Source organism: Hevea brasiliensis, chromosome 6 (genome assembly GCF_030052815.1).
Source record: "Hevea brasiliensis isolate MT/VB/25A 57/8 chromosome 6, ASM3005281v1, whole genome shotgun sequence".
NCBI classification, from domain to species: Eukaryota; Viridiplantae; Streptophyta; class Magnoliopsida; order Malpighiales; family Euphorbiaceae; genus Hevea; species Hevea brasiliensis.
This window is the reverse complement of record NC_079498.1, coordinates 103371841-103382640: the sequence shown is the minus strand read 5'-3', so window position 1 is coordinate 103382640 and position 10800 is coordinate 103371841. Positions and strand designations below refer to the sequence as shown.

General features: G+C 32.4%; 1 protein-coding gene across 1 annotated transcript; it reads left to right on the top strand.

The window, feature by feature from the left end:
- Positions 1–5873: 5873 nt before the first annotated feature.
- LOC110636415 (proline-rich receptor-like protein kinase PERK15) lies at positions 5874–8804 on the top strand. Its single transcript, XM_058148068.1, has 6 exons — positions 5874–5943; positions 6207–6323; positions 7920–8243; positions 8338–8445; positions 8530–8600; positions 8724–8804. Exons 1-6 carry the CDS (start codon positions 5874–5876, stop codon positions 8802–8804), a joined length of 771 nt encoding a protein of 256 aa, XP_058004051.1.
- The last annotated feature ends 1996 nt before the right edge of the window (positions 8805–10800 follow it).

Genomic DNA, 10800 nt, shown 5'->3' with positions numbered 1-10800 from the left:
ATTTTATAATTAATTTGTGATTTTTATTTTTTAATAAAATAATTATTTATCAAAATATAATTGATTGCAAATTAATATTAAAAAAATTATAAATATATAATTAGCAACTGAATTTTTAATTGATTGCAAAATTGTAAAACTTTTATTACTTGACTCCACAATTTAGCAACAATTGACAATTGATTGCTATTAGCAAACGATTTTAGTTGGTTGCAAACAATAATCGATTTATGAATCAATTACAACTACGATCGGTTGCTATTTGTAATCGATTTTGGTTACTAAATATATTAGTAGTAACTTTTTTTTTTACTAAAAGTTTTATTTTTTAAAATTTAATTAATTCAGTAACCAATTCGGTTATCGATTGCTATTTGTAATCAGGTCGCAGCGCAAAACGTTCAGGTCAGGTCACAATTCGAGCCCATAAAAACATATGCAAAAATTCAAAGCCACAAAAAATAACGATTATTCCCCTTAGCTTGAATTCTCCCAATCATCAACAAAATAATCACAAAACACTCTGTCTTGCCATATGTCATCGCAAAGGCACTACTAAGCACTACAAATACCAACCAAGTCTAGGCAATGCCTAAACTTGCTGACTGAGACTCCCTTGGTCATCATATCTATTGAATTATTATGTGTAGAGACTTTCTGCACAACTACAGTCCCCTAAGATATAATATCCCGAATGAAGTGATATCTGACATCAATGTGCTTAGTTTGCTCATGGTACATTTGGTTCTTTGTGAGATGTATTGCACTCTGGCTGTCACAAAACATTGTTACCTTGTTATGTATCAACCCAAGATCACCCACCAAACCTTGTAATCATAAAACTTTTTTTACTGCCTCTATTAAGGCCATTTATTCAGCCTTTGTGGTAGACAAAGCAACTGTAGCTTGCAATGTTGCCTTCCAACTGATAGCATTTCCAGAAAGAGTAAACAAATAATCTGTCAAAGATCTCCTCTTGTCTAAGTCACCTGCAAAATCTAAATCCACATAAGCAATAACTAAGTCACTCATCTTGGCCCTATCAAATGTTAGACCAACATCTGTAATACCCTTCAAATACCTCAAAATCCATTTCACTGCCTGCCAATGCTCTTTCCTAGGATACGCCATGTATCTACTCACAATACTAACTTCATGTGAAATGTCAGGTCGGGTGCATACCATAGCATACACGATGCTACCAACAGTACTCGAATAGGAAACACTAGACATGTGTTTCATCTCCTCATCTGTTTTTGGTGACATGTCTGCAGATAACTTGAAATGGGCAGCAAATGGAACAGTCACAGGCTTAGCATTATTCATGTTGAAACGCTTAAGCACTTTCTCAACATAGGCCTGTTGAGACAAGAAAAGCTTCCCAACACTTCTATCCCTGATAATTTTTATTCCCAATATCTTCTTTGCAGCACTCAAATCCTTCATCTCAAACTCATCACTCAACTGCTTTTTCAGAATATTAATTTGTGACATGCTTTTAGCAGTAATAAGCATGTCATCCACATACAACAGCAAATAAACAAAGGAATCATCTAAAAGCTTCTTATGATACACACAATTATCATATGAACTATGATTAAAGCCATTATGAACCATGAATGTATCAAATCTTTTGTACCATTGCCTAGGAGACTGTTTCAGACCATATAAAGATTTCTTAAGCAAGCAAACATGGCTTTCTATACCTGGAATGATAAATCCCTCAGGCTGACTCATATAAATTTGCTCCTCCAACTCACCATGCAAAAATGCTGTATTCACATCTAGTTGCTCAACTTTCGATCATGAAGAGCAACCATAGCAAGTAAGACTCTAATAGAACTGTGCTTCACAACTAGAGAAAACACTTTATTAAAGTCAATCACCTCCCTTTGAGTAAAGCCTTTTGTTACTAACCGTGCCTTATATCGAGGTGCTTTAACCCCTAGAGTGCCCTCCTTTTTCTTGAACACCCATTTGCAACCTATCACTTTTTGTCCCTTAGGCAATGTTACAAGATCCCAAGTTTGATTCTTGTGAAGAGATTCAATTTCTTCACTCATAGCACCGACCCACTGATCTGCATCTGAACAAGAAATAGCTTCTCTATAATTGCTGGGTTCATGTACATCAATTGTTTAAGTAACTGACAAGGTAAATGCAACTAGATCTGCATATGCATGTCTCTGCGATGGTTTAATTTGTCTTCTTTCTTTACCAGTTGCAATGCTATATGGTTCCTGTTCCTGTTGCTGTTGCTCAGGTGCATCCTCTTGTTGATCAGGATCTTGCACCTCATCCTCTAAATCACTGCACTGAACTGCTAAAGTATCAATATCAAGCTCTACCTGTTCTCTTACACCTTGATCTGATTATGCTATTGACTTCTCCCTCTGACTATCCAATGAAGCAGACTCATAAAATGTCACATCCCTGCTGATAATTAATCCTAGAGTCTTTGAATCATTACACCACAACCCTGTAGCCTTTCACTCCAGATGCATACCCTAGAAATATGCATTTTCTTGCCCTATGCTCAAGCTTACCATGTCTCACATGAGCATAAGCAGGGCAACCAAATACTCTCAGCTGAGAGTAATCAGCAGGTGAACTGAACCAGATCTCAAAAGAAGTTTTGCACTCAATAGCTGTAGATGGAGATCTATTAACCAAGAAATAGGTTGTATTAATTGCTTCAGTCCAGAAATCCTTTCCCAATCCTGAATGTGAGAGCATGCTTTGTGCTTTGTCACAAAGCATTCTGTTCATGCATTCTACAATACCATTCTATTGTGGTGTCCTTGTACAAGTGAGATGTCTCACTATACCTTCATTGCTGCAGAATGCATCGAACTCACGATTGCAAAATTCTAACCCGTTATCAGTTCTAAGACGCTTAACCTTCTTTTCTGTCTGCTTCTCAATTATCCTCTTCCACTTTACAAAGGTTGAAAATGCCTCATCTTTTGTTTTCAGAAAATACGCCCATATTCGAGAGTAATCATCAATCAAAGTCATGAAGTACCTCGCACTGCTCTTGGAAGGGATTCTGTTAAGACCCCATAGATTTGAGTGGATATAATCCACCATTCCTCTGGTCTTGTGCACTGCCTTTTTATCAAACTTCACCCTAGTCTGTTTGTCAAATACACAATGCTCATAAAAGTCCATATATTCTGTTTTCTGCCCGTCCAACAAATCCCACTTGCTTAACACAGATAATCCTCTTTCACTCATATGACCAAGATGCATATGTCGCAATTGAGTATGATTCTAATTATTGCTTCCGGATGCTACTGCAGCTTCTCCTAAAACTGTACTACCCTGAAAAAAATATAATCCTGAAACCAAACTGCTCTTCATGAGTACCATAGAGCCCTTGCACACTTTGAGAACTCCATTCTCTGCATGGTATCTGAATCCATGAGAGTTAAGTGTCCTAAGAGAAATCAGGTTCCTCTTTAGTCTTGGAACATGCCAACACTCTATAGTTTTGACAACGCCATCAAACATCCTCAATCTGATGTTATCAATTCCTTTAACAGATAATGCATGATCATTGCCCAAAAACACCTTGCCACTCATTTGTTTGTAAGTGACAAACTAGTTTCTGTGTGGACACATGTTATAAGTAGCATTAGTATCAAGAATTTAAGAATTTTGTCCATGATCTAAACTCACAGATAAAGTTTCTCCAGCACTGTCATCACTGTCAGAATCAATAAAACTATCAACCACATTCGCAGAACTTTCTGGTTACTTTTCTTTTTTATTTTTCAACTTGGGACAGTCTCTCCTTTAGTGACCTTGCTTTCCGCACTCAAAACAGTTGGCCTTTTTCATTCTTGACTTAAATCTAGCCTTAGATTTCTTCCTGCTAAAAGAACCCTCCCTTGAATGTGTTCTTCCCTTGCTCACTAAACCTTTCCCCTCAAATCTTTCACTATTATCTAGAAATTTCTTTTTCAACTCTTTCAATTTTAGAGAATTGCTAACATCGTCTAGTGAAATACTATCTTTCCCATACAACAGAGTATCAACAAAAGTTTTATAAGAGGGTGGCAAAGAACATAACACAATAAGAGCTTGATCCTTACTATCAATCTCAGTATCAATATTCTTTAGATCCATAATGATTGAATTGAATTCATCCAGATGTTCTTTAATGGGCATACCTTCGCTCATTCTCATATTGTAAAGTCTTTTCTTCAGATACAGACGGTTGGTCAGTGATTTGGCAGAGTATAACTCCTCTAATTTCTTCCATGCTGCAAATGCTGAGCTTTCACCAGCAATCTCGCATGGGACATTATCAGTTACGCTCATGAAAATTGCACTCAAGGCTCTCTCCTTTAGATCAGCCTTCTCTGCCTCTTTCATACCTTCTGGAAAGTTATCCTCGATTGCCTTCTATAGACCTTGTAGGATTAAGGAAGATTTAATTTTAATCTTCCACAGACTGAAACTCGATCCACCATCAAACTTCTCCATCTCATACTTTGTTGAAGATGACGCCATCTGTAAACCCTAGGTTTTGCGCACAAAGCTCTAATGCCAGTTTGTTATAACAAGCACGCAAATCTAAGGCATACACACAATGTAACGCCCTAGGCAAATCCCACATCGACAAAACACGGGAGAGATGCTGGGTTTATAAGTTGGTGGTTCGTAACCCTTAGTGATGCGTTTTAAAACCGTGAGGGCTTCGGCCCAGAGCGGACAATATCACTAGTGGGCCGGGCCATTATATTTGTGGTATCAGAGCCGCTCCGCTTGCAACCTTGAACGATGGTGGGGCAAACCTCAGCGAGGACGCTGAGTCCCATAAGGGGGGTGGATTGTAACACCCTAGGCAAATCCCACATCGACAAAACACTGGAGAGATGCTGGGTTTATAAGTTGGTGATTCGTAACCCCTATTGAAGCGTTTTAAAATCGTGAGGGCTTCAGCCCAGAGCGGACAATATCACTAGTGGGCCGGGCCATTACACACAAATTGCACAATCACACAGTATTGAAAAGAGAAGAAGAATAACATAGAATTTAACATGGTTCAACCGTAAGGTCTACGTCCATAAGCAGACAAGAAAAAAAAAGTTCCACTATGATGAAAAGAGCAAGATACAATCAATTAGAACTCTCAAACCCTAACTCCAGTGTGTTTCCCGAATATCTCACAACTCTACCACAAAGGGTAGAATATTACAATATTTATACTGGCCCATACCACTGAGGCGTTGCTCCTGCAACTCCAAGGAGATCAGTGGTGGGCTTCAGGCCCGAACCTATCGGCCCATGCCCTCTGCCACCACCACAGATCTCACCTTTTATCCCAATTGGGTTGCAGTGCGAAACTTTCTGATCGGGTCACAATTCAGGCCCATGAAAACATATCCAGGAATTTAAAGCCACAAAAAATAACAGAAAAAGTTAAATATTCTGCTTATAACCGAAAGTCGACATTTTAAAATATATATAGACCAAGACCTAAGAGCTCATTGGCCCCAATGTTTAAAACATCTTCGTGCCATTTTCATTGACAGCCTGGATGTGGACCTGTGGAGATAACTCGCTGAAGTTTCTTTTTTTTTTCTTTTCTTTTTTTTTCTTTTCTTTTCTTTTCTTTTTTATATATATATTCAATTAATTTTAATTAAAATTTAAATTCAAAATTTTATAAGCATACAAAAACAATTTTATATCAATTAGCATTAACTAATATGTCTATTCCAATATATAAATAGAAGTTCTCCGACCTTCCAATGACACGTAGTCTCCCTGTCTCCTCATTTAACAACTCTCTCTCTCTCTCTCTCTCTCTCATCCTAAGCAAGTAGCGTAACATCACACAAGCAAGAAACCTCGCGGCAGCCATGCCTGGCACTTGCTTTTGCAGGTTGTTTGAGAAGAAGAAAAAAGCTAATCGCCAACCCAGCAGTGAAGGTATATCTTTTTTTTTTTTTTCCGCATATATTGTAAAATCAATCCAATATATGGGATAGACTTATCGTTATTATTAGATTTATCTATTTTTTTTACCTACTAATTATTTTTTAACAAAAAATTAGAGGAATAAAAATTCAAACCTAAATCTATCAAGTAAGTTTACAATTACTAAATCGAATCAAATGGAACACTTGATAAAATTTATATTTATCAAAAAAACGTTATTGATTTGATTATCTTTTATTTTCAATCGGTAAAAGCAGAAGAACGAGAAATTACAAGACAAACACAAGCAACTGATGACAACACAGTTCAAATAGTAAAAGTAGAGGAAAGAGATATTACAACACAAGCAACTGATGACAACACAGTACAAGGTACCTTTTTGAAATTTCGATAATCTATCATATGTGTGGAATTTACGTGTTTATCATTGATGAGACCAATACAGAGATAATTTAACAATATTATAAGATAAAATTAATGAAGTGCGACTTAATAATCTTAGAATAATATTTTAAATTCAAATTAAGTTAGATTTTTTTTTTTTTTGTAAAAGAAAATTATAGCATAGATATAGAAGGCTGTTTAATATTTCATGTTGTTAGATTAGCCCAAGCATCTTAGTGTTTGCTTTGTTACATTTTTTAAACATCTTTTGGTCAGTGGACGAACTATTGGCTTAAAAGTATAAAATCATTTTTTTTAAAAGATTTATATTAATTGTTTTTGAAAATAGAGTTGATGAATATAATATATTGTTGATTTAATGAATTATATGACAAGCAATAAATCATTTTAAAAGTATATTAATACAAAAGAATATAAAATTTTAGAATATTAATGTTTATTTGTGTGTTTCGTGACACTATTTGAGTAACCATTTGAATTGGGACGGGTTTATATAAAGGCCAAGGGGGGCATTCGGTCCCTGAAATTTTAGAATTTTTTTAAGCTTATAATGGTAATTTTATAAAAGTTAATATTTTACAATAAATTATAATATAATCTCGAAATTTGATAAAATTAATAATTTAATTTATATTTTTTTAAAATAAAATAATTTAATTTCTAATTTTTTATAATATATATATATATATTGTTCCATTCATCTAATTTATCATTAATTATAACAAAATGATCAAAGTATCTTAACTAATATGAAATAATTAAGTCTCTGATATTTTATTTTATAAATAAAATGATCTATTAATTTAAACTTTATATTAACTCCCACTTGTAAAAAGGAAAAAATTTAAATAGTTATTGTTTCTTAACCTATTCCTTTCTATTATTTTTATTTTATCATTTTTCTCTTTCAACAAATCTATAATTATCAATTTTCATTCTTTGAAATTTAAATTATTGGACCAAATTATCAAAGAGAAATCTGGCATAATTCTTTTATATTTTTTTAATCAATCTAAAATTTTAATGTTTTCTTCTCTTAATTTCGTTGTTATTATTGGAATTTCCTCTTTACTAAAACAAAATTCTGAGAAGAAAACGTAAATAAGGAAAATGTTTTTTTTTCTTTTATTATATTAAAAATTAGAACCATACAATTTATTTTATTTAATTTATATTTTTAATTAAATTTACTTTTCATGATTATTTTAAAAAAAATAGATTTGAGATAAATTGAACAAATCTTTAAATTTTAGACTATCAATATATTTTTAGTTCAATAATTTAAAATATTAAATATTTATTATATTTTTAAATTAATAGCAATTCCATTTTTAGCAAGTCAATTTTATTAAAAAAATATTTATTTTGTCACTATATTTATTAAATATTTTTGCTTTAATAATTATTGAATAATTGTATCAGTCAACCATTGTAGAATTACATTATAAATGATAATAAATCAACTTATTCAACTAGTACTTAAACAAGTGATTATCAAATCACATATTTTAATTGGACCCTTCCAAGTTAAACTTTTGTGCCTGTCACTGCATTGGATCCAGGTGTTCCGAGTTATGCTTTTGAAGTACTAGCGAAAGCAACTGGTAATTTCTCCAACAACAATCGTCTTGGCGCGGGTGGTTATGGTCAAGTTTATAAGGGAAAGCTTCCAAATGGTAAAGTGGTCGCAATTAAGAGGCTTATACATCATTCTGATTCGGAAATGGAGGAAAATGCGCAACTTCAATTTGAGGAGGAGGTGAAAACCATTAGCCGCATCCGTCACCGGCATATTGTGGAGGTGGTAGGGTACTGCAGTAATAAAGCTGACAGATTGCTTGTTTATGAGTTTGTTTCCAACAATTCGTTGAAATATCATCTGCGTGGTGAGTACTTTTCTAATTTTAATTCACTTTGTAAAATTAGAGGGAATAGTATTTTGACTATAGTAAATGATTAAGTTGTTTTGTTTCTTTACAGAAGGGGGAAAAACATTGCATGGAATGGAAAGCCCTGCAATCGATTGGTCAAGCAGAATGAAAATTGCTTTGGGTACCGCAAAAGGATTGGCATATTCGCATGAAGACTGTGAGTATTTATTTATTTATTTATTTTTCATTTATATGTTATTTGTATCTTGAATTTTATACTCTTTAATTTTGTATGTTTTAGGTAAACCCAGAATTATCCATCGAGATATTAAGAGTGATAATATTCTTCTTGATGATAATTTTAACCCAAAGGTATGATATTTATGAGATTAAAATGTTATTGGCTTTATACCCACAAAACTAATTACAAAAAAAGTCATAAAGTTATAATTTTGAAAGGTATAAATTTAGTTCTATCAATTTTTCCACCTTCAGATCGGAGATTTTGGAATTTCCAAAGATTTTGCAGATTCTGCTACTTATGTTTTCACTGAACCAAGGGGAACTGTTGCGTGAGATTCGTTTTGTGTTTGTTAATTAAACTTTGATTCTCATAGAAAATTCGTCGAATAGGTTGTTCTCATGCACTCTTTGTCATTCAAGTGCAATTATGCCCCTCCTGGTCTTTTTGTCTATTTATTTATGTTTATGTTTGCGCTTGTTTCTGTCTATATCCAATTTGGCGTGGATACGTTTGTGTTTACTTATGTCTGCATCTGAATTTGTCTATCTATATCTGTGCATGTTTGTGTCTGTAACTATATGCATCTATAATTCTGTCTATACATGTGTTTGTATTTGTTTGTCTTTGTTCTTGTCTATGTTTATGTTTGCTTATTTGCGTCTGTTTATCTATTTGTATATGTGTACGTGTATGTATTTATGTCTATTTTTGTTTGTATCTATGCTTATTTTTTTTGTCTATCTATATATTTGTGTATGTCTGTATTTATCTCTATATCTATTTGTGTTTGTGTCTGTGTTTATATCTGTATCTATGATTATTTGTATTCATATCTGTGTTGGTATACATCCATGTTTGTTTGTGTTAGTGTATGTGTATGTGTCTGTATTTATATCTGTTTGTTTAATGATGTATGTTTGTCATATTGATAAAATGAGAAAACGCAAATAAAAAAGAGAAGATAAAATAGAATAATATCTAATAAGATATGATAATTTTATCACTTAAAATATATATTATTTTATATTTTGAATTCATTTACAAATTCTATCAATGCTATCAATTCTTGTGAAATTTAGTTTAATTATAGCACAATCCATAGAACCTATTATTAAAAATTCTAAATAAATTTTTATTTAATTTAAATATTTAAATAATAAATTTACAAATAAATTTTACAAAATTTAATGGAATTCATTTATAATAAACAAGACCTTAGTTTTGGTGATATATAAAACATAACAATGGTTATTTATGTAATTTTATCATTAAAAATGTATTATTTTGAAAATTTTCAATCCCTCCAATTCTCACTCATTCCAAACAACTCAGGAGAAAATGAATTTCACGTCCTTTAATCATTTTTTGCCCTCTCATTTTACTTTAATTTTTAATCCTGACACAATTTTGTTTCCAAAAATAGTGTTAAATTGTAAGAAATTGCACAATATCTTTTTTTTTTTTTTTAAAAAAAAGGGATCGTTATAAAAAACATAATATATCCCTGGAAAACTTTTTACTGCTAATTATAATTAATTAGGATGTTAGAGAAAGCCTCATGTTTAGTTTTACTATGGCAACGACTTGAATCACATCCTTGATTTTTGAGGCATTTGCATATGGAGTCTAGCACCATACAACCTTGGCAAGAAATCTCCTGAATGCTTTGTCTGCAACCCAAAAATACGAATAGTTAATAATAAATTATATAACAAAAATAATTATCTCATTTTAACAATTTAGTATTAACTTGTTAAATGTCACCATTAATAAATATGAAGTATAGACCAATTAATGTAAGAAAAACCAATAGGGGTCCTAGTCTCTTCAAGATTTTAAAAATTAAAAAAAAAAATTAGAGAAGTAACCAATGAGTTGGAAAAAAATGAAAGTTTTCAAATTGTTTTCAAAATTAACCTCTCAAATAAATAAATTTATTCTATCATCATTAATCCAATCTATTTTATAAATAATTTTGCACAATTTTACTTCATTACCACAAAAAAATTGTTGTTTCAGAGACAGAATTTGCGACGGAAATAAATCCATCGGAAAGAATTTCTTTTAGCGACAAACTTTCAATGGATTAATGACGGGTATCAATTTAAGGGAATAATGACGAATATTAAACTAATTAGTGATGGGTTATTAACCAAATTTGTGACGGACAATAGTTCTATCAGAAATCTATCAGAAAGTTTAGATTTTAACACTTAAAACCCTAATGTTGCCAGCCGCATTTTATCCCCTCTCTTTCAAAACAGCACTTCCTCTTTTCTTTCTTTCTCGACAATGAGGAGTTGCTCCCTCTTTCCATTTGTGACAATC